Consider the following 25489-nt stretch of genomic DNA (forward strand, 5'->3'; position numbering starts at 1 on the left):
CATCTTTGACATTAAATAATTATGCTAAGCACTGTCCTACTTTACTGATGGTTGTAAATAGTTACATATACATTAAAATGTTAAAAATCAGTATTTATTCCTGAAAATCAGTATTTTTGTCACAAACAGTCAATATTTTTTTATTCGGGGGTTGGCAGCTATGCTATTACTTCAACTTGCCATGACTACTTGTAAAACTGTATTTGATTCGTTTAGAGGCCCAGAAGAAGCATTCTGTTGTACTTTACTAAGCATTTAGCAAAGAAGTTTTACAAATACTTGCATTTGAACATATTGTACCTGGAAAAAACTAAAATGGATGTCGCTAAATACGATGACAATTTTTTGCGAATACTAACTTCTGATAATGATGAAAACAATGATTTTGACCACTCCGGTGGCCTAGTGGTAAAATCGTCTGCCTCAGCTGTGGAAGGTCATGGGTTCAATCCCCGGCCAAGTCATACCAAAGACTTACAAAAATGGTACGAACAGTTGCATCGCTTGGCGCTCAGCAGTAAGATGTTAGTGTTCGGACTAGTTGGCCTGGTGTCAGGATAATGTGACTGGGTGGGACATCATGCTACATATCTGCGGCATGATGCCCCAGTGCTAGACCTCACCATACACTTTAGAGATTGTAGCAATATGACTGAATCTTTTTTAAAGCTAATGTTAAAAATTCAAAGCTCACACACACACACCGTAAGTAAACCAAAAGGTTTAGTTTTACTGATCAAGCATTAGAGATTAAACTTTGTGTATCATAACTTTAACATACTCGCTCATCACATTATTGTATAAGATACTATAATAAATTAAAACTTTAAGAATGACAATCGACAATCTAAAAACGCACCTGATTTGATAGAGAAAACATTTCAGTTGTAAATATTGTTAGATGCCAGGAGGGCACTTTTTAATGCAGTAAATTATTGTTTATCCACAAATTATAGCTCATATTACAATCCCTAGTTGAGGGGCCCCGAGTGGCAGAGTGGTCTAAAGCGCTTTCCGTTACGGATCACTGCCATCTCACCTCTGTCTGCATGGGTTCGAGTCGAGGATTCAACCAATGTGGGTATGTGAGAAAGCTTGCCAGTAGCTTCTCGTGGGTTGGTGGTTCTTCCCTGGGTTTTCAAAGGGTTCTTCCTCCACCATTAATACTGGCCGCCATACATAGCCTATCGTGTGCTGAAAAATGGCGTTAAACCCCACAACAACAACAACAACAATCCCTAGTTAAAGTAGAGACAGCCAACAACAATGCAGAAATAAAAGATCTTTTGTTGTTGTTGAGTTTAATTAGAGTGGCATGCGCACAATTGTGCATGTGCCACTTTTTTCTGACTGCACCGCAGCCTGCTAGTTATTCATGGGGAAGGGTATGGTGCCACTTCCCCCAGGCTTTTATGGGTTTAAGGAACACTGATAGTTTGGCCTGAATCTGTGGATCCATAAAGGTCCCTTACAGTTGAATGGTTGGCCGTCATTAGTGGGAAGGAGAGCTTGGGAACAGTCCTGGTTGCTTCACATTGCTGGTTTCTTGTTGAATTTGCCTGGTTTTTCTTGCTATTTTTTCTTCTTCAAAATGTTCTAAAAAAGTGGGGGGGGTTCTATGCTGTTTATAGAGGTTGTTAGTAGAAATCATGTATGAAGAGAGATTTTCAAGGTTATTATGGTATTACTAGTCGAGGTGTTTAGGGTGTGCTTCCCACTTTATGTTATTTATAAGTTTTCAGATATTGCCTCTTAAGTTATTTATTTATTTATGTTTTTAGAGATTGAATGTTATTTATTTTTCATTTAGCAAGAGACTGGAGTCCTAGCTGATTACACGGTTTGTTTAGTACATCTGATTTTGTGGTTTCCTTAGTTTTTGATAGGTGCTTCGTAATTGAATTATTTATTAATATTTTTATAAAATTGAATGATATGTTATGGGTTTTTATGTGGGGGCTTCTGACCTTATGAACTTTTTAAAAATAGCATGCATTAGTTTGTCATGAAGGGATTTCAGTTTCATACAATGATCCTGATGTTTGACCAAATAAAGCCACTATTCCAAAACAGGAGAAGAAAAATATTTAAATGGCTTCTCCAGAAAGTTGCTCATCAAAACTTGACCAAACTTTACAAAAACATCCTTGCATAAAGTCTTTCAGTTTGTACGGTTGGATTCCATTCTGCCATGAAATATGGCTACTAAATATAGAAAATTCATTCCCTTGTAAAACCAACCAGGCAACATGAGAAATCTTAGGTGAAATTACCATGTCAATCTGACCAGTCATCTTCAAGAAGTATGGATGATAAGATAGTTCATTTAGCCAATTTGGTGGCCATATTGCCCCCCCCCCCTCCATGTGTTTTGTATAGTACTAGTTTTAAATTAAAGTAGGCAGGTATCTATTTTTATATAATATTATATATATTATAATTATTAGTAGATGTAATGTATTAAGCACTTCATGTACTTGGCTAAACTGGCTTGATGCACAAATCAGTTTTTTATTTTATTTATTTTTTTCTTCTATTTTTTGGGGTGGGGTGCTAGGGTTAGAACCAAAAAACAGAGTTGGCCAACTGTAAACAATATTTTGCCTTGGAGATGGCACCATTCTCATATTGGTGAGCTTGAAAATGTTATCTCTTTTCCTCTCAAACAGATAATTATGTCAACATGGAATTTTTGCCAACAAACTACTTAGGTAACTAGTTGTTCCCAAATGAAAATGGTGCCATTCATACACACAATATGGTTGCCATGATGGCTCTCATGAAATCTTGCCGTCACATCCTCACCAGAACAAATGTTCATACTGACATGGTGATTTTGGCACTAAGACTTCTGATGATCTCCTCATGGTTTTGAATGAAACTGGTGCCAATCTGACATCTTGTATGTCTACTACAGCAAATAATTCTTGCTTTCACTGAATTATAGCAGAGATGGTTTCAACACTTTGCATTTGAAAAGAAGAAGTGTTATGTCAAATTCCTGGAAATTTATTAGCTCAGTTGAGAATCAGTTCTGTTGAAGTGACTCTTGTATTTTGTTGTTTTTGAGGTCTTTTTAAACAATGGATGGATGTATTATGTAGAGAAAGGAGGAGCTTGGTGTCTTTCCCAAGGATACACTGTGGCAGCCAAGCCTGGCTGGCAAAGGCAGGTGTCAAACTCTTGACCCTTGGGTTACACATGAGAAAGGTTAAATTTGGAGGACCAATTCAGAATTACTTATGGTTTAATGGACATGCCTAGGTCAGTTAGAAAAATAGTGATTTTTGATGCTTCATTCAACAAATTAACAAATGCATAGAAAGATGTCACAGTGAAAATTAGGGCCAATTCTTTCCAGTAAGCTATTTTTGGTCGTGCTGTATGTGATACAGCAGAATACGAAATGTAATATTTGAAAGTTTTATAGTATATCATCAGTATTTTAATCATCTGTGGCTTTGTCATTATCATTTGAAGTAGCCAGCTCAAAAGAGAAATATAAATGGCAATGCAACTAATAAATCTGTGCAAGTAGGTTATACTGCCAGCAGCTTATGAGATGGCTGCATCTGATGCAAAAATATGGATGAAAAACAAGGTTAATAGGGACTATTTGGAACATTATACATTTTCACGTAAATGTGTCACCCTATTCTGCTTGGAGATCTTTTCACCCAGATATTTCATATAGGACCCCCAAGCCAGTGCTGTCCCCAGGACATCTAGTGAGCTACTTGAGAATTTTCTGCATGATAAAGTCCTTTGATGGCATCATCTTTGTGATAGATGGCATATTTTATGCATGATAAAGTCTTCAGATTATACCATCTCAGTGACAGATGGCTTATATTATGCATATTTTATGCATGATAAAGTCTTCAGATTATACCATCTTGGTGACAGATGGCATATATTATGCATGATAAAGTCTTCAGATTATACCATCTCAGTGACAGATGGCATATTTTATGCATGATAAAGTCTTAAGATTATACCATCTCAGTGACAGATGGCATATTTTATACATGATAAAGTCTTCAGATTATACCATCTCTGTGACAGATGGCATATTTTATGCATGATAAAGTCTTCAGATTATACCATCTTAGTGACAGATGGCATATTTTATGCATGATCAAGTCTTCAGATTATACCATCTCAGTGACAGATGGCATATTTTATACATGATAAAGTCTTCAGATTATACCATCTCTTATGCATGAGAAAGTCCTATGATTGTGCCATCTTGGTGACAGATGGTATATTGCATGCATGAGAAAGTCCTATGATTGTACCATCTTGGTGACAGATGGCATATTGCATGCATGAGAAAGTCTCCTGATGGCACCATTTCAATGAGAGATGGCTTAATTTATCAGCTGAATTGCAAGTGAAAATGGGGTAATGGATGCGAAGTGCATATCTGAAATCCACACAGAGAATGCTACCTTGTGCCAGTGTTAAACACCTGGATATGCAGACACCTGTATACAGCAGCCATTTATGTAGACTGGTGACGTCTGAAGGCAGGTTCAGCTCTCAAACATGGTTCTGGATAAACTTCTGTCCTAAGAACTGAAGACCATTATTATTAGTAGTATTATCAATATTGTTATTTCTTGTCTATTATTATTACTGGTGTATGTTAGCAAGATACAGTGATTTAGATTAGTTTAGTAAAGAGAAAAATAAAACCAATCTGATAATTTAAATACACCCTTATGAAATCAAGACAGCTACAACTGTGTAGATGAGCACTCATTTATACATCTCTCTTGCTCTCTGGTGGCCTCAAGTGGTCTAAAGTGCTCACTGTTATGGATCACTGCCATCTCACCTCTGTCTGTGTGATTTCAAGTCTAGGATTCGGCCAATGTGCGTATGTGAGAAAGCTTGTCAGTAGTGTCTCATGGGTTGGTGGTTCTTCCCAGGTTCTTCCTCCACCATTAATACTGGCCACCATTCATAGCCTATCGTGTACTGAAAAATGGCATGAAATCCTACAACATCAAAACTCTGTCTCTGTCTCTGTCTCTCTCTCTTATATGATTAGAAATTGCTCCTAAATAAAATTACTGACAGCTTTACCTGTAATTGTGAAACACACTATATTTTTTGTTAGGACTGTTGGTATATTAGGCATGAAGACAGGTGTTCACATTTTATAAAGTTTTTGGATTAAACAGTAGCTCAAACTCACTGAGATCAAGATAGTTGGCTTTTGTTTGTGACCTTTGATGATTAAGGAATTAAAAGAAGCTTCCTGTGGCTATTGTTAATAGCATTAATCCATAAGGGATGTCACTAGTTCAGTGAACCTGTACTCATAGATTATGCGGATGGCAGGGTGAAACCACTGCTTCTTTAAGAAACACATGCATGTTTGCATTTCCCATTGGTTTTGGACAGTACAAGTAGAAAATTTTGTTTTATTTTATATATGTTTATTAGAAAGACATTGTGTATGTGTATAAAAATGAGCATATTCATTGTATTCATACATACAATACATGTCATTTCACCCTCCACAGGCCAAAGTTTCCAGTCCGTGTAAACTGCTGGTTCTGTAACAAGGACACAGTGGTGCCTTATGGCAACAGAAATTGCTGGGATTGCCCACACTGCGACCAGTACAATGGATTTAATGAGGTAACTAAACGGAGCTCCCTTCCGCTTTACTTATGACACATATTGCCTGAGGTAGATGCTTTCATGGTTTTAACTTGTGTGACAGTTTAAAATAGCCAACAAAAATCCTATGCCAATGATGTTGAAAAAAATTGGGTGAAAAAAAATTCTGTTATTAACCAGAACTTTGAAAATTACATGTTAGTCATATATAAAATAATAATTACAACTCTTATTGTAAAAAAAAAAACGTTTTTCATGCTTTGTAGAAGTTGGGACCTGATATCATGTATAATTTGTTATGTGCTAGAAGTTTTTGGACATTTTAGACACTTTTTTTCCTCCAAATTGTCAATCATAAGATAAAAGTTTCTGATTTACAAGTTATTAGGGACAACTTCATTACTCATGGGATGGTTATAAAGTTAGATTTATATGAATTGTTTGAGAAATCAATATAAAGATTTAATTTTCTCCTTTGATATGTTCTGCAATCACGTTACATTAGGAATATTAGCCTGCTGCCTCGCAAATCCAGCCCTACTAAGAGGGCAGTCACCATTTTTTGTGTATTTTTGAGAGATTGACTTTTGTAAGGTGAAGTTGTTCGCATTTGAAACATGCATAGTGGAGAGAATGTTGGCATAACTTTATGCTACTTTGTTGCACTGTGGCTGACATTTCTTTGGATATTGTACTTGTGGAAATCGTACATGATCTACTAACCACATGGCTAACTAAAATGACTGCGCTCTTGTGCTAGAAAATCACCCTAAATTAGTCTAAAGTACATAACCTTTAGCAGTTATTAAGATAGGGAAAATGAATTTGAAAGAAAGTCTTGACAAAACCAACTACTGAAAGTACAATAAATGAATTACAAATTATAAAAAATGTATTTAAAAAAAAGATATTGGCTTTTTTTTACAAGAGAAAATGAGCAAGTGGAGCTAGCAGCTATCTGAGAGTTGGACATCTGGAGTAAGGCAAAGTTGTATGCTCTATAACCCATATTGCACCCATCAATCATATACCAAATTAAAGGGAATTAAAGGTTCTCTGAAAAATAACTAAGATATACAAGGTCTTTTTTAAATAGGCAGTAGAACCAATGAGGAAACCTGGGGAAATTCGTTTTCTTTAAAATTCTTACAATGTGCAAATTACCCTAAAATACGAGAATTCTCTTTTTCTATTTCAATAGACAAAGGGCAATAACTCTTGCCCATTACCTCCACTTGGCACTGCCAGGTGTTGCTGATTTTAGCCGAGCAAGATACTAATGAGCATGCTTCCATGGCAAGGTGGTTGGGTGGGTTTGTAAGCAGCAGTGGGATTGGGTAGAAAAATACTTTACTTAAAAAATCTTTTACCTTCTGTTCATTGATCACCAGATTTGGCCTCATAGTGCCTACACAGGACTGTCAAACATATGTTGGGTGTATAATGCACTACTCAAGTTACTTGTATGCATATTAACTTTTAGACTGGTGGTTACAACAAGCCCATCCCTGACATAGTTTTTTCACAGTGTTGTTTAGCTTTTAGACTGGTAGTTACAACAACCCCGTCCCTGACATAAAACATGTACAGTTTTTTAACAGTGTTGTTTAACTTTTAGACTGGTGGTTACAACAAGCCCATCCCTAACATAAAACATGAACAGTTTTTTACAGTCTTGTTTAACTTTTAGACTGGTGGTTACAACAAGCCCATCCCTGACATAAAACATGTACAGTTTTTTGACAGTGTTATTTAACTTTTAGACTGGTGGTTACAACAAGCCCATCCCTGACATAAAACATCTACAGTTTTTTACAGTGTTGTTTAACTTTTAGACTGGTGGTTACAACAAGCCCATCCCTAACATAAAACATGTACAGTTTTTTTACAGTGTTGTTTAACTTTTAGACTGGTGGTTACAACAAGCCCATCCCTGACATAAAACATGTACAGTTTTTTACAGTGTTCTTTAACTTTTAGGCTGGTGGTTACAACAAGCCCATCCCTGACATAAAACATGTACAGTTTATTTACAGTGTTGTTTAACTTTTAGACTGATGGTTACAACAAGCCCATCCCTGACATAAAACATGTACAGTTTTTTACAGTGTTGTTTAACTTTTAGACTGGTGGTTACAACAAGCCCATCCCTGACATAAAACATCTACAGTTTTTTTTACAGTGTTGTTTAACTTTTAGACTGGTGGTTACAACAAGCCCATCCCTGACACAAAACATGTACAGTTTTTTTACAGTGTTGTTTAACTTTTAGACTGGTGGTTATAACAAGCCCATCCCTGACATAAAACATGTACAGCTTTTTAACAGTGTTGTATAACTTTTAGACTGGTGGTTACAACAAGCCCATCCCTGACATAAAACATGTACAGTTTTTTACAGTGTTGCTTAACTTTTATACTGGTTAGTTACAGTGTTGTTTAACTTTTAGACTGGTGGTTACAACAAGCCCATCCCTGCTCAGCTTCATGATGACCTGAACTACCCAGTCGGCTGCAAGCAGGATGAATTCATTTCCAATGATGATGTCCTGTGTGAAAGCTGCAATCGAAATCAGCAATTGAAAATAAAACAAATTGCTCTTTTTGAACCAATGAATGAAGTAAGTTGCAACTTAAATATTTACATGTATTGCACAGTAGTATATTATGTCACTATTTTTGTGTCATTAGATTAAAAGCCTTGGAATCATAGATTTCTTATATTCAATGTGGAACTAAGTGTTTTAAAGGGCAGGGATGCATATTTGAATATGTTATGTATGCAATACTTTTTTTTATAAACTCTAGTTCAATTGTTTGCTTGAATTTCCTAATTTGGTAAAAGATCTAAATGTCTCGAGTTCATATTTATCAGGAATACACAGAGGATATTTTCATTTCTTATGTTAATACAGATATATTTTATTGTAGGGTACCAAAGTCATCATATTGCAACAAGTGGCTAAGCCATGAGTTGAAATGTATAGTTTGGTACCACAAGATGAAAAATATTTTCTGTATTAACATAGGAAAAGAAAATCGTCTTTTTATTACATACCAGATTTGATCCAGAATTGAAATTTAGAAGATTAAATATACTCTTCAGCACAACATGCAGACCCCATTCCTTTTTCGGAAATTCACCTCATGTTCATAGCCTGATCATATAAATATAGGTAACTTGAGAAAGCGGTATGATTGGGTTGACATAATCTGTCACGGTCAATTAAATTTTTGTAAACTATTTGAGCCTATCTGAAAACAATGCAAGTCCAATTCATCAATGCATCACACTGGATTTTTATCGTTGTTGTCGAAGATGTAAGTGGAGATAAGGTGAGATTTCATTATCATGGATTAATTACCATGTCTGAAATGTTAGGCAGTTTCTATGTATTTGTTCTGGCATACAAGGTACTCTATTGTTTCGTTGTTGTTGCAGGTACTTTTGTAGGCATACACAATGAAGCATCAAATGGCATGATGGGAAATCTTTTATTTTCACATGAAAATATAAGGAGACTTTTCACATGTGAAAATACAGGAATGAAGAAAATATGGAAATTATTTTGCCAACAAGTCTTTATTTCACACTTAAGTGTCTAATAAATGGATGCACATTTCAAAAGAAGTTTATATTTATGGAAATTCTGGTCTACATTTCTCTGTTTTTTAAACACCAGATATATTGGCTTCAAAAGGTTTTTTAATTAGCATGAAATAGTCAGCACCATTGTAATTATGGTAAATTCTGTTTGACTATATTTGTTAATAAATCATTAGTTACATATGTAAAAATTGTCAGTTGCAATATATTTTAATATTATATTCTGATTCTTTAGGCCAATTTTGATGCCGAGTTTGCAGCACACAAAATCCATTTAGAGCGGGTATATAAACTATGCTCAGTCTGTCAGGAACAAGTCGACCAGGAGCTACAACGACAAGATGACATTCTTCGACCAAAAGTGGAGAAACTGCATGCCAGCCTGAACCAGTCTGCTGAGTCGGATTCAGGGGTATTTGGTCTTGGTGAAACTTTACACCATTTATTTTGGCAGAAACTATACCTTGTAATTAATTTTAACTGGTACAAATACTAGATAGATTTTGTAATTGCAATTACAAATTGGTAAAATATTTAATTCCCAGCTAAAGAAGCTTTTTAATTGTCATTACTTTCTAAGACTCTCAGAGTCATTAACATTTTCAAACTAGTTTGAAACAAAACCCATAAATGTACACGAGAGCAAATGGATGGGTGTCTTCACACCCTACTGTTCGTCTTGTCCAGACCACAGTGGTCACTTGGTCACTGATGTTATGGTTGAATAGCCTTTAACTTAACAACTACATTTATCAGTTAGAATTCATTTCAATGTATAGTTTTTGTCATGCCCATCTGAAGTTGGATGGCCAAAATATTTAATATAATAACCAAGAAGGGCACATAAACCTTAAGTTGCATGGCTGTATTTGGAAGTGTGTCCATGAATTTCCTGTTCAAGATTCATGTACATCTAATTAATGAGACGTTTTAATGTCTGCATGTGAATGATTTGTTTGCGCAGTTTGTTGTCAACACCTGCCTAGGTCACAATACATATCGCCTGAGGATACAACATCTATAAACATGTTGAACATCTAAAAAGTCAGAGTGAGGTAAATTTTGCTGCCCCTGTTGTTGCTGTTGCTGTTGTTGTGGGGTTTAACGCCATTTTTCAGCACGATAGGCTATACATGGCGGCCAGTATTAATGGTAGAGGAAGAACCCGGAAAACCCCGGAAAGAACCACCGACCCATGAGAAGCTACTGGCATGCTGTCCCTGTAGAAAAAGGCAATGTTTAAATTTTGTTAGGTGATTTATTTGCATGCTATTTGTATAGTGGTCAAGTTGGGCATTGGCCAGGACTGGCCTATAAAAACATGTGGGCTTGATATATTATCTTACCATATGTACCTGCTGACAAGTTGAGTCAAACTGCAAACAGTATAGTCCCTGATCGGTCATTTTGTAATGTGAATGCAGATCAGGATCTTTGTTGTTATACTGATTGCTCCTAACAAACTGCAGAGACCCATATCTGCCTGAGCATTATGCAACAGTAGTTCATAGTCTGTGCATTTTCCAGACCACTCCGATGGCCTAGTGGTTAGACCGTCTGCCTAGGATGTGGGAGATCGTGGGTTCAATCCTAGGCCGAGTCATACCAAAGACTTACAAAAATGGTACTAATAGCTGCCTCGCTTGGTGCTCAGCTTTTAGAGATTAGTGTTATGACTAGTCAGCCTGGTGTCAGGATAATGTGACTGAGTGGGGCATCGTGCTACTTATTTGCAGCATGATGCACCAGTGCTAGACGTCACTATAAACTGCCACACTGCAGACATCATAGTGATACGACTGAAAAATTGTTAAAGCTACATTAAAAATTCCAATCACACACACACAAATTAGAGAACTATTATACTATCCCCAGCAGTGACATCCAGATGTGTAAATGTGTATACTAGTATTTCTACTTACTTTTGTTGTTAGCGGTACATGAACTTCTTAATGGTCAGAATTGAGGCTACATTAGGCTTACAAAGTCTATGGTTAACATGGGTATAATATAATGACAGGTGGCTCTGAGTGGCAGAGTGGTCTAAAAGCACTCACCGTTCTGGATCACTGCCATCTCACCTCAGTCTGCATGGGTTCAAGTCCAAGGCTCTGCTAGCGTAAGTATGTGGGAAAGCCTGCCAGTAGTTTCTTGTGGGTCGGTGGTTCTTCCCTGGGGTTTCCAGGGTTCTTCCTTCACCAGTTATACTGGCCGCCATGTATAACCTATTCTGTGCTTTAAAAAAATGGCATTAAACACTGGAACAACAACAACAAAAATATAAGGACAGAAGGTGCTGCCTATGGGTGATGAGGGTGGGTGTAATGGGATTAGCATACATGCTAACCATAATGCTTTTGGCATAAATATTTCACTTTTTGTCATCAAATTATATTTTACATTCACATGTATATGGATTGCACTTTTTTGTGTACATTAAAAGATGAACATGTAGCAATAGAAAGTTGTTTTTGTCCTTTTTATTGGCAACACTTTACCCAGGTCCAAATCTTGTCATACCCTAGTAATGGCCCTCGCTTGTTGGTAAAGGTCATCAGTGGTCACGAGTTAAGTGTATATTCTGCTACGTTGCTGTAGTAGTGTTACATAAATATTGAGCAGGATTATTTCAAGAGAGATATGCAAACAACATGTTAATGGAAAGCAAATTTTTCTGTTTCAGGGTGACCACTGCACATCTTCAATTGAATGTGAAACGCACAAGAGGGGTGGTGTTGTCCATTGGCTGACCCTGATATGCTCGTTGTGTTTATTGTTCACCAGTGTCCATCACGTGCTTTGGCGATCTGAACATATTCAGCCAGTGGTTAGTTGGCTTGACCCGATGTTGATAGCTCTGGATAGATTCGCCACAGGCATTGCCTTTCTTGGCTTGATTCTGAATGTTGGGGCAAAGTTTCATATGGGGAAAAACTGGTAAGCAAACATAAAATTCTTAAATCAACCAATTGAAAATCTTGGAAAACAGTTACCCGCCAAAATGTATGAACATGCTTAAAATTATTCAATCTCTTGAAACCTTGCAAATTTTAAACTTTACATTCCTCTGTCCACTCAAACCATTGCAGTTTGGAAAAATGTCAGCATCAACAGTGAGTGCAGTGTTAAATTCATGCTGTTTTGGGGATCATGCAGGTTAAAAAAAAAAGTAAGATATCCAATAATGCAAACACTGCAATATTTATAGGTTACTGCATTTGTATGGGAAAATATGAACAAGTTTTTTGGATGGAATACTGCACAAACTTGTGAGTGCAGTATATCCTTCCAACAAAACGAGTTCATATTTTCCCATACAAATGCAGTAACCTTTTTATTATATGCTCATTTTTTTATTCTACCTAAGGTTTAGTTATATAAACAAAATATACTTCAAGAAACAACGTAAATGAATGAACGCTGTATTGCAAACGAAATAAACAAGCGCAGATTTGTCATTACACATTTACATCATTATTAATGCGCACATAACTCCGCCCAGATAAATTTGAACTTAGTTGCGCGCTCGACATAACTTTCGAAAGAAAATGGCATGTCTAGTTAAAATTGAATGAATGCGCATTGCAACAACTGTTCCATTTGATCTGGAATGAATATATTTTGGTATTTTGTTTCGATTCGACGAAAGTTTGTGATTTTTTACTGGATTCATTTGTGCAAATTATACATGAAATACATCAGATTGAAGTGGCGCGGGAGAAGCGTGTTTACGTCTGCAAATATGTCTGTTTTTGTCATTGAATGTTTGAAATCATAATGTGGGAAAAATATGAAGTCTTTCAATTGCAATTATCAAAAAGACTCTATGGAATTTAATGCATATTTCATTTTGAGTGCAGTAAGGAGGATGTAATTGCTCTTATCATCGAAATTACAGCACAATTTCGAAATGTGTAATCCAGATGAAAACCGATGACATGGCTCATGTAATTCGGGTTTGCAGAATTAAGAAAATACATTTTGAGGAAATTCAGGATGTAAAACTGTAACTATATTTTTTTTTGCCATTATTATCACTAGCTAAAGAAAACAGTATATGCCTTGCCTTGTCACTTGCATGTTATTTGTAAAGACCTAATCTTCCGTCATTTATATAATGTAGCTAGCCTAAATCCAAAATATTGTATCAACGCGGAATGTGCCAAAACAGCTGGGGTTTTTTGCAGTCTATGAAACATGTTTTACTTCATTCAGAAACAAATTTAAACAACCACAATATAAAGAGCCTCTTACGCGAGTGTACATGATTGTTTACAAAAGAAAGTAGTTCCTTTATTCACATGAATGCTATTTGTGTATTGTCATGCATGTTCAGTATCAGGGAATATTGAACGATTCTGACAATGTAAAGTTAACGGGGAAAAAAATGAGCATATAATAAAAAATATATACTGTATACAGCATGTATGATATCCAGTAATACAAACACTGCAATATAAATATATGCTATATGCTGTGTACAGCATGTAAGATATCCAGTAATGCAGTATAAATATATACTGTATACAGCATGTAAGATATCCAGTAATGCAGTATAAATATATACTGTATACAGCATGTATGATATCCAGTAATACAAACACTGCAATATAAATATATGCTATATGCTGTGTACAGCTTGTAAGATATCCAGTAATGCAGTATAAATATATACTGTATACAGCATGCAAGATAACCAGTAATAAAAACGCTGCAATATAAATATATACTGTATACAGCATGTAAGATATCCAGTAATGCAAACTCTGCAATATAAATACATACTGTATACAGCATGTAAGATATCCAGTAATGCAAACTCTGCAATATAAATGTATACTGTATACAGCATGTAAGATATCCAGTAATGCAAACTCTGCAATATAAATGTATACTGTATACAGCATGTAAGATATCCAGTAATGCAAACTCTGCAATATAAATATATACTGTGTACAGCATGTAAGATATCCAGTAATGCAAACTCTGCAATATAAATGTATACTGTATACAGCATGTAAGATATCCAGTAATGCAAACTCTGCAATATAAATGTATACTGTATACAGCATGTAAGATATCCAGTAATGCAAACATTGCAATATAAATAAAATTGAGATGATGCCATGGTGACAGATTTCTCTGCATCTTGCAGATGCGTTGTAAGTAGAGTATAGATTTCTTTCCTTGTATTTATGTACTTGCCACAAGTATTATGTTATCATGTTGTCCAGCATTCGATGATCAATCTATTTCTAGTTTCATTACTGGACAATAACTCATTAGTCTAAATTTATGAACCTTTATGGTTGGCATGCACTTGGTGTAAAGAAGAACCCTATTTGTGCTTGGTTAAAAAGGTTACAAAGCTGAATTAACAAAATGGTTTCCACATGATAGCTTTAGTTCTTCATCTACAGAACCCAAGTAACTGAAATAATAATTAGCATATATAGTGTACTAAGCACATAAAGTACTGGGCCCAGTTACATGCAAAATTCATTTTTAGGAATTTTCTTTTCTTTTTTTAATACAGGAAGGGGGAGATCTAGGGTCGGCAACAATGAATGGGGCTGGTTGGCTGACCAGAAGACCGCAAATTTTTTTTGACACAATGTTTTTTGAATTACAGGTTGTCACTGGCCGACATCATAAGCTGTCCTATTTGGTTGGTAGTACTGTTGATACAGACTGATTTTCTGCCTGTTTCTCCAAACTCACAGAAGATGAATGTAGAGCTGTTTGTTTGCTTTCTCAACACGTTTATTGCTTCATTGTGTGCTAGTCAAAAAAGACACAGACATAACAGGACTACCATAAAAATTAGCAGGTATTATTTATTTTGGTGTAAAACATGCATTTTTTTGTTGTAGAAAAACGTTTGTTCAAATCTTATTGATCTAACTTTTGCATTGTTTAGAGTATTCAATCATGTCTCTTCATTTTTAATTGAAATATCTGACAACCATTTAGGTCTTTTAAGTTTGAAGGTTGGAATCATGCCTTGATTAGTCTGGGTCTAGTGTTATGGTGTGTCTTGCCACTTTAAAACAATGTTGTTTATGTACATGTGTGATATTAAAAACATAAACCAAAAAAAATAAAACTTCCAAGCGGTCTGTAATAAGAGTGTCAGTTAGGCATGAAGTAAATGAACTCCCAAGTATTCTGTAATATGAGTGTTGATTGGTCATCAAACAGACAAAAATTCTTCAATGGTGTGTAGTAAGAGTGTCAATTAGACACAAACGAAAACTCTTCAATGGTGTGTAATAAGAGTGTCAATTGGACCTCAAACAAAAACTGTTCAGTGGTGTGTAATAAGAGTGTCAGTTAGACATCAAACTAAAACTCTTCACTGGTGTGTAATAAGAGTGTCAATTAGACATCAAACTAAAACTCTTCAGTGGTGTGTAATAAGAGTGTCAATTAGACATCACACAAAAACTGTTAGGTTGTCTGTAATAAGAGTGTCAATGAGACAATAAATGAAAACTCTTCAGTGGTCTGTAATAAGGGTCAATTAGACATGAAACAAAAACTCTTCAGTGGTCTGTAATAAGAGTGTCAATTAGACATCAAACAAAACCCTTCAGTGGTCTGTAATAAGAGTCAATTAGACATCAAACAAAAACTCTTCAGTGGTCTGTAATAAGAGTGTTGATTAGACATTGTGGAGACTGATGAGTCAGTAGCTCATAAAACAAAAGTGTACATCACAAGAGTGACCTTCCTGTAATGTGAAACAAAGAATTGTATTTTGTTTACACTAGTCACAAATGGGACAATGCTGCAATGTGAAACAGAATTTTCTATCACAAGTCGCAAGAGTAACATTTCTGCAGTGTGAAACAAAGGTTTATATCTCCATTGCTTACACTTGTTGCAAGAGTGACCTTTCTGTAATGTGAAACAAAGCATTTTATATCATTTACACTAGTCACAAGAGTGGCCTTCCTGTAATGTGAAAAAAATTTTTTATATTGTTTTCACTAGTCACATGAGGGACATATTCCTGCAATCTGAAGCAAAAAATTATGTATCTTTTACACTGACACGTACCTCTTTTGCATTCTAAAATTTCTCAGATCTTTTGTTGGACAGCAAAACCTGTTGTGAGAGACAGCCCCTTTCTGCCAAAAAAAATGGTCTCTCAAGACAGGTGGTCTCTCATAACAGGTTTGTACAAAAAGATCGGTTTCCAAGGTCCAGTTTCAGGCCCGTTTAAAGAAAAATAACAACAATCACTGTACAAATATTCTATTCTTTATTAATAGTTCTTGCTAAAATATTGTATGCATTCATCTAAAAACAAAATTATATAGCAGTAAAGACATACTTCTATCCTTAAACATGAAATCACCTTTACATTTGAAGATCACATGTATTAGCATATAAAAGCATTTCTGATTTACTCCTTTTCCTTCATTACACCCTAAATTTGTTTTACTGTTGTTTATGCTGCTATTTTGCGAGTAGTCTTCCCTTTTTCACTTCTTTTCGTTACAATAATTATTTTTCTTCAGTTTTAAAATTTGTCTCTTTTTATTTGGAGGTTTGTCCATTGTTATTAAGGTTCTAGGTGTTAACATTATTAGTGCTCAGTTGTAATATTGAATGTAAAGACAGTTTTGACTAGGCTTTGTGAAACTATGAAAAATCTATACATGTGCATTGCATATCTAACAATTAATGAAATAAAAAAGACAATTATCTCCTCCAGAAACAGAATTGTTTACTCAGAGATAAAAGTATGCAGCTTAATTCAAAGGAGACATACAGGCATTAACTCTATAAACGAAGTGTATAACCCGGTTGTACCAACTTGAATAGATGATAGCTTTGTGATTGGGATGTAATCACCGTAACATTGGGGAAAAAACATCACAAGTCTCTAACACTATCAGTCGAATCCCGCAAACGATTCTCTCTTGCTGGTATAATAAGCAAAGACCTTATTCAGCCCCAGGCAAAACAGATTAACTCTAACACAAACAATATACGTGACCACTACGTCAATTTCAGCACTACAGTGGCAATTCGCGACATGTACTTCAGCCTGGTTTACAGACTGTAGCATTTAACACCGTAGCCAAAATATTTTTTTTTTCATCAGAACAATTGTTAATAATCAAGCAGTCATTGTTATATATAGGTCAGTGGTGTCTATGTTCTCGCAATACTGTTATTCATAGGGATACTGGGGCTACTCTTAATTATGGGCTCCATCAACGATAAGGCCAGGTACCAGGCTAAGTGCGGGAATAATCTACATGTACTTGAGTCTGGTTTACAACAGATACTAAAAACACTGAGCATGCCTACAAAATTCAGATATCAGTAACCAGTCTTTATATTTTTAGAATGGTATATGCAGTCATTGTTCCATTGATCAAAAAAAGGTCAGTGGAGTTTATCCCCGTTTTTGCGATGCTGTTGTTCATAGCAGTGTCAAAATGCATATATTGCCAAGATATTGTGGTCACTGGTCGCATTCAGCAGGTGGTCGCTCACAATTAAGCATTTATATAATAAAATTGATCAGTGCATTGTGATTGTGGTTGGAAATGACAGGTGATCACTTACAGCAGAGGTCGCTCATAACAAGTTTTACCTGTATTATGTATGCATATGAATGTTGAGAACAATTGCACTGTAAAATGGACCATTACCATGATATATTTGTTATAAGTGTATATTTCTACAAAGCCTGGTATATCTTTTGAACAGGGTTCAGCTTGATTCACCTGGCCGGAATTCAACAGGTGATGCTACAAGTATCTCTCCATTTTCTTCAGTCAGCCAGCCGACAAGAACCACATCATTTCGTCCTAAGGAAATGCCCTCATCTCCATTTATATTTCCTTTGTCACAGTCAGCTTTCAAACCCATCAACCCAGCCACAAAGCTTGATGAGCCCGATTCATCCTTGGAGGACACTAGGACTGATTTGGAAACGATTAGTCTTGGCCCAAGTACTTCTCTCAAACGGACTGATTCTGGTATATATCAACAGCTACATAGAGCAGTTTTGTAAAACAATAAAAATTTAGTTACACATAAATATTTAGGTAGAAAGAAAACAGCACATACATGTACTTTACAATTTACTTTTTTATGCTGTCACAAACATTAAAAGGTATCTAGTGCCCGTGTTAGACTAATATACATGTTCATCACACCTTAATTAAGTGTTGCATTTCTATAATTTTCTCATTTAAAATTGGATGCAAGGTAACAACTTAATATCTTGATACCTATTTGTGAGTGCAACTCCTTTGCATTAAAAAGGCGTAACCTGAAGAGCATGCTGGATGTAATAACAGGTTGATGCATAGCTGCCAACCCTCACAAATTTGTTGTGAATTTCACAACTTTTTCGGTGATTCATGCCGCAAGCCAAAAATTCACGAATTCTCAATTATCTTAAATCTTTAATAAAATAACCAATTTCCTGTTAAGCACTAGTCATGGTATTCACAGTTGCCGAAACGGTCCAGTTCTGCTGGTCGCGATATTAGAACTATGGCCGATTAGTACAGTTGGCCCGGTAGCAAGCATTTTAGCCTATTTTAATCTATATGTATAAGAGTAATTTTACAAATGCTTTTGAGAGAAACTGGGGCCTAACTGGAATTTTGCTCTGCGCATGCGTCACCAACACTGATTTGAGTTAATGTTCAGCCTCACATGTAAGATCTTGAAATTGTCTTAACCACCAAGGAAAAAGAAATGTATTGCTCAAAAAGTGAAGTTTAATTTGGAATATATAAAAAAATTGGCCATGCAGTCTGCCATTAAACATTGATATACATCATGCATTTTGCACTCAGTGTGCCACAAATTGTAGTAATGTGCATGGTCGCAGAGAGGAAGCACATCAATTGCAAAAAACACATATATGTCGGGAAAATTAAGTATTTGCAGATTTCAGCTCTGGAATATTTTAAGCCATCAGCGTAAGACCTGCAATCTACCAACGCCGAAGCATTATTTGTGAGTTTTCTTGTCGAACACAATCTATTTTTATCAGCTGGAGACCATGCTAAACATTTGTTCTGACAAATGTTCCCAGACTCGAAAATTGCTTCCAAATTTTCCTGTGGAAGAACCAAAAGTGCTGCAGCTCCTGTGCATTCCTCACAGCAACAGTGACAGCGAAAGAGTATTTTCTCTAGTGAAGAAAAATAAGTCAGACTTTAGGGCCTTCTTAGTTGCAGAAAATTTGTCAGCAATTTTAGTCACCAAGATTAACCAGCAGGCAAGAAGTCTGAACTGTTTAGAAAACAAATTTATGATCAAGCAGTTGAGGAAGTTCAAGTCTGCCACAGTATCATGTCTTGATAAATAAATATTTCTGCATATATGTAGTGTTTTAGTTTTATACTTGATATAGTGTAGTATTGACGGACAGAGTGGATTGAGTTATTGTCATGGTATTTTTCACTAATTCATGTCAAAATTCACGACTTTTTATTCCATTTTCACTAATTGTGAGCCTGGAAGGTTGGCAGCTATGTTGATGTGAGACTAAATAATAATTCATCGTATTTCTCCATACTATCAATCCTTAATTATCAACAATTTTCATGTTATTGTAAGCTGATAATATTATTCCAAATGAAGCATGCCATACCCCTCCCCCAACTTGGATTTCGATAAGTATTGCATACATATATCAAGATTTGGCTGTAAGTGTTTATGGAGGTCACATCCATGGTACAGTCTTGGTCCATTTACTAGACACCAAATGCATTGGCACTAATAACCGGCTTGTGTTGTTGTGCAGTACAACACCTAACCAAACAATCGCTGTTTTGTAAATATTTACACAGTTGGTTATTTTATTATGTCAGTACAATTAAAGTAACAAAATGGTCAGAGGTTCAGTTCCCAACATTTTTAATCAGTATTTGATTTATTCAGGCCAAATAGAAAAAATGGACAAAGCTCTGCCTGCTCGTTTGCATATCGTTCTCTTAAGAGGATTTTGTCGTTGTGAAAAACTACCAGTGATTGAAACAAAACTTCTAATTATATTGTGAAAAATAATTTTAAAAATCAGTTCCTTGAGTTAGCTTTTGCCCTACCTTATCATTTGATGTCAAAGCCATTCATTGAAATTAATCAGAATTGTTGATTGATATGCCCCATCTGTGACTAAGTGGTTAATTATGGCTTTCAAAAATACACCATTCACATACAAAGCAGTTCGGGGGCCCCTAGTGGTCTAAAGTGCTCTCCGTTATGGATCACTGCCATCTCACCTCTGCCTGCGTGGGTTCAAGTCTCGGATTCAGCCAACGTGGGTATGTGAGAAAGCTTGCCAGTAGCTTCTCATGGGTTGGTGGTTCTTTCCGGGGGGTTTCCCAGGTTCTTCCTCCTCCATTAATACCGGCCGCCATGTATAGCCTATCGCGTGCTGAAAAATGGCATTAAACCCTACAACAACAACAACAACAACAAAGCAGTTCTAACTGTAGACGTAGACAGATCTGCCATCACATAATACACCAACAAGTCCATGTTCTTTATTCCACTGATTAGTCCTAAAAATAACTTCATAGTCCCAGATCTGCTGGTGCATAATGCAATGGCAAAGTTTAATTGGACTTGACTTACAAGTGAAAATTTATATGTGGCCCAAAAAATATCGTGAAAATCTGTAAAATTTATTAATATTTATGTATTTTACACTTTTATGTCCCATATTAAATAATGGGTTGCATTGAACATATTAGTATATTATAACTTAATTTATCTGTTGTCTTTTCTGTAATATCTAATATGTTATTATTTGCATCAATGTAACTTGACTGTCAGTCTTTCTAATGGGGAAAAAAAGGATTTGCTAAGTTTTGGTTTGACTCAAAAACAACATAATGACATCGGATAAATGCTTTCATTTTCAGCTGTGTTCTCAAGTTCTTTTTCAACATCAGGATACCAGTCTAATTTTAATGGCAGCACCCAGGTTATTAGGCAGCAACGACCACTTATAAGCCCAGCCAAGTTTACTGTCAAGAGCACCAATCAGTCTCCTTTCAGACAAGGTATGTTGACTCATCATAAAAACATGATACTATGATATGTATTGATTTTTAGAATATCAGATATTGTTGATTTTAATAGCACTAATTCATTACCTGCTTGCACAGACCTGCTAATCGTTAGAATTAAAGCAAAATTCATTCTGAAATCACTTAAAATTGTAGACTGATGGAATAATAGCTAAATTATATACGAGTCCTTGCGGTCAGATCTGGAAACTGGCTTGTCCATTTTTGATCTGGATCCAGGTTTCATATTAGATTCACAGGGAACCAGTACAGATTTTACAAATCATACATAATACGATTTAAACTGACCGTATTTTTAAGGTCAAGCTGATGCTTATAGCATTTTCTAGAAATTACATCCAACAAACCAAAAACATTTAAAGATGAAAGTACCTCCAAGCCTCTTAAAAGTTTAAACATTATAGAAGCATATAAAGGAGTATTTATATTATGGGGAAATAAAGCAAGAAAGGCAACAATTACATTTATTGGCCATGTGTGTTCATTTGAGCATGTCGTGTGATGAGATGATTGCTGTTTCCAGATGAAATTGAAAAAGAAAAATAAACAATGATTATATCAACTTGAGATATCTGGCAAGAAGTCTTTGAATTAAATGGAGTTTCAAACTGAATTGCTGAAACTGTACTTTAGGTAATTATGGTCTAATGTGTGTGATTTAAATTTTTAATGTGGCTTTAACAATTCTTCAGTCACATCGCTACGATGTCTGCAGTGTGGCAGTTGATAGTGATGTCTAGCATTGGGGCATCATGCCACAGACTTGTAGCACAATATCCCACCCAGTCACATTATCCTGACACCAGGCCGACCAGTCCTAATACTAACCTTTTAACTCATTCGGCCCCAGAGGTTTTTGTCATTTTTGCCTGAAATGTGCGTAGGAAAGACATTTGGGGGGCTATTTCTTAATACATTGTAATACGTCAGCTTTCAACAGATTTTTCATGAGACTAATGCCTAGTTGTATTAGAAACATCATTTTCCATTGGTTATTTTGCTTGCACATAAGCAGAAGCATAATTTTTTTTTTTTTTTTTTTTTTGGTTGCTTAATGAACCCATCATTTTCGTATGGAGACCGCATTTTTTATTCCAGATGCCCACCATATCCTAGTTTTTGCAAAGGTTCACCTGTCTGTGTGCAGTGTGCCTTAGATCTGAGGCCAAAAGGTCTAAAATCCTGACACAAAATCGCATTCCGATCTCAAGCGAAATTTGGGTGGGAAAAAAACGGGTCCCAAAAATGAGGTTTTTCTCTCTGTATTTTGCAGTGCAATTAGAACTATCAGAATATTTTATATCATTTTAGAGCTATATCTATCTGCTTTTTTTAAATAACACCCACATTGGTGTATCTTAAATGACTTTGATGCTGCAGAGCTTGGAATAGGGTACAGCCACATCACGCCTACAGACGGGATCGGGGCCGAATCAGTTAATGGTTTGGGGCTAAGCAAGGCATCTGTTTGTACCATTTGTAGAAGTCTTTGGTATGACTTGGCTGGGGGTTCGAACCCATATTCAAGACGGATGCTCTATCCACTAGCCCATCAGTGCGATCTAATTACACCTCTCCCTCGGTAACTCGCGCACAACGGGGTCCACAAACATAAACTGCACTATAAGTGAGGGACCTCAAAAAAATGGAAAAAAAATCACATTGATATGGAGAAAACTGGGGGGGGGAGTGACGTCAGGGAACTGGGATGTTTATTGACTAAATCCTCATTTTACAATCACATCGATAATAATTTTTAATAATGTGCTTTTTCTAATGAAGTTTTTCAATTTTCTGTTTAAATAACATTTATTTTCAAAATGTCCAACATATGAAAGATTACTCCATCTGGTTTAAACAACCATCATGTATGCGCCAAAAAAGTCTGTGTATTACGTCACTGCTTTTTGTTTTCTTGACGAGTCTGTTTCCCGTAGTGGTGTTTAATATTATCCTGCCAAATCAGGAGTCCCCAGAGCAGGGAACTAGACTAACTGTTGATACACCACCAAACAAGATTCCTTTTCTTAAAAAAAACAACATGTGACATTTATTTTGTGAGACAATCGTTTACATTGAAACTCAATTTTTGTAGTGTTCAATTAGTACAATATTGATGTTGTGATTTCATTGGAAGCAATAATGAAACTTCTTATCATCCTTGAGGATATCTCTAAGTGCCAGTTTAGAAATTCTCTTTATTTTATGACGTATTCATTTTGCTTTGCTGCCTTGTTATCTTTGATCACAGTTGTGAAAGAATCGGTTAATTTAAGGTAGTTTATGTTACATGCACAGTAACATTTATGAGTGTTTGATTGATCAAATGAAGTGAGTTCACCCGACATATGACCAAGGCCACTAGATTTTAAGTTTGTGGGATTTGCATGCCTTTCAACTTTTATTTTATTCCCCCTCCTTTATTGGATTCAAAAAATAATAATTAACGTGAGGAGGCCAGCTTTTAATTCAATGCAATAATACAACAAATACTTCCGGAAGTCAGTTATCAAAACAGGGTCTGCACTTAATTAGGTTCTCAGAGAAACACTCGTGGACAAAGCTGTTGCAATAGATTGGCACGTTTTATGTTTAATTACAAGAGGACACATTAAATTTATGACGATTACACTTAAAAGGAAGTAAAAGATATAACTAGAATGCAAATTTCAGTAGATAATTTTTTTATTTAATTTGTATATATTAATGTGTGCTGCCTCTATTCGATCTAAGTGACGTTTTCATTTATCAAAATTTCATTACATATCGTTAATAGTGGTGTACTAGGAATGTTGTTAGGAAAGACCTATTTTTAAATTTGATATTTCATAATGTTGATTTAACTTTCCAGGTCCTATCTACCGTATTTGACAATAAAATGAGCGATACATAAAAGTTTCCGTTAACCAATTTTGACTGTGATTTTCTTCAAGTTCAAATAGGGATACATTTTTGGGGAATTTTTTGGTTTAAAAAATGGGATACACATCTGACAACATATTATGTGCAGGTTTGCAAGTTATCAGTGCGTAAGTCATCGAGGGAGTGGTGTAATTACGGTCTTTGTGTACTGCTGACAATAAATATGTAAGAGCAAATCTGTGAAGGCAATTCAAGTTAAGGTTTTATTTTATTAATTTTGTTGTAATTTACTTACATTTTTTTGTTATTCACCTCTCCAGAGGGATGAGGAACAAATGGGGAGAGAGATCAGCCTTGCCTCTCTGAATTATGGACTCTAACAAGTTCATGTTGGAACCTGTGGTCATTGTTCCTTCTCCAACCATGAATGCCCCTGGCCTTCTATCACCCATTGGGCCAAATGTTTTAGGAGTTTTTTATAGTTGTTTACCACCACCTTCTCCAGAACATTTGTCTGAAGCCTTTAAGCATTAAGGATACAGAGATTCTCCTCACTTTGGAGTGAGTTTTGCGGGTGGCTTCTTGTTCAGACCTGCTGTTGATCTCGCATGCCAGGATGGTCTGCTAACTTTCACAGAAGTTTGTCAGTGACAAGAGTTCACTAGCAACAAGAGGGTGGTCTGTCCCCCCACCCCAGCTTTGACTGATGGTTGCAGCATCCAGCTCTACTATGCCATTCAGTTTTATGACCCAACTAAACCTCCACTCTTAGGGACTCAGAATCCCACTGTGAACTTGGTTACTCTCAGAAGTCTTTATTTATTCCCACTCCAGTACTTTCTTCTAGTGCACAGCAGAGCAAGTATTGGGAGCCTCTAGATGTTAATGATACAATTCTTACCGTAAATATTCTTCCCCCTCTCGTTTGATGTCCTTTACCAAGCTCTTGTTGTGATGGTAATGAATTAGGTTGATTACTATACGAGTTTTACTAAATTTTACAAGATATATTTCAGTAGCTTATTTTCATTGCAGTAGTACATTATCTAGTATGCTCAGTTCAGGCCCTTCAAGTAGTATTGGAGGACCAGATTTTAAGAGAATTTTTCTAGTCAGAATCCTTAGTCACAGTCACCTTCTGGAATATCATCTTTATGAAGACGTCATTGTTACATGGAAGTGTTATCACTCTACTTGATATAGGCTCTAAGCAGTTAGTTTAGTTCAGTTTTTTTCTCCTTGCTATATGTGAGTTCTATATGATTTGTTTTTTGTAAAATTTGTATAGTTTTAGTTTGCTTAGCAAC

General features: G+C 35.8%; 1 protein-coding gene across 1 annotated transcript in view; it reads left to right on the plus strand.

Moving 5' to 3' along the window:
- LOC149772751 (uncharacterized) overlaps positions 1-25489 on the plus strand; it is a 35911-nt gene that overhangs the window by 3853 nt on the left and 6569 nt on the right. The window contains exons 2-8 of the mRNA XM_089947308.1: positions 5535-5652; positions 8084-8254; positions 9476-9652; positions 11924-12177; positions 14873-15070; positions 17971-18242; positions 21153-21293. Of these exons, the coding sequence (XP_089803434.1) occupies positions 5535-5652; positions 8084-8254; positions 9476-9652; positions 11924-12177; positions 14873-15070; positions 17971-18242; positions 21153-21293 (1331 nt within the window). The remainder of the gene's footprint in view (positions 1-5534; positions 5653-8083; positions 8255-9475; positions 9653-11923; positions 12178-14872; positions 15071-17970; positions 18243-21152; positions 21294-25489) is intronic.

Source organism: Sinohyriopsis cumingii, unplaced genomic scaffold, assembly GCF_028554795.1.
Source record: "Sinohyriopsis cumingii isolate HCF-2022 unplaced genomic scaffold, ASM2855479v2 utg001176l, whole genome shotgun sequence".
Classification (NCBI taxonomy): domain Eukaryota; kingdom Metazoa; phylum Mollusca; class Bivalvia; order Unionida; family Unionidae; genus Sinohyriopsis; species Sinohyriopsis cumingii.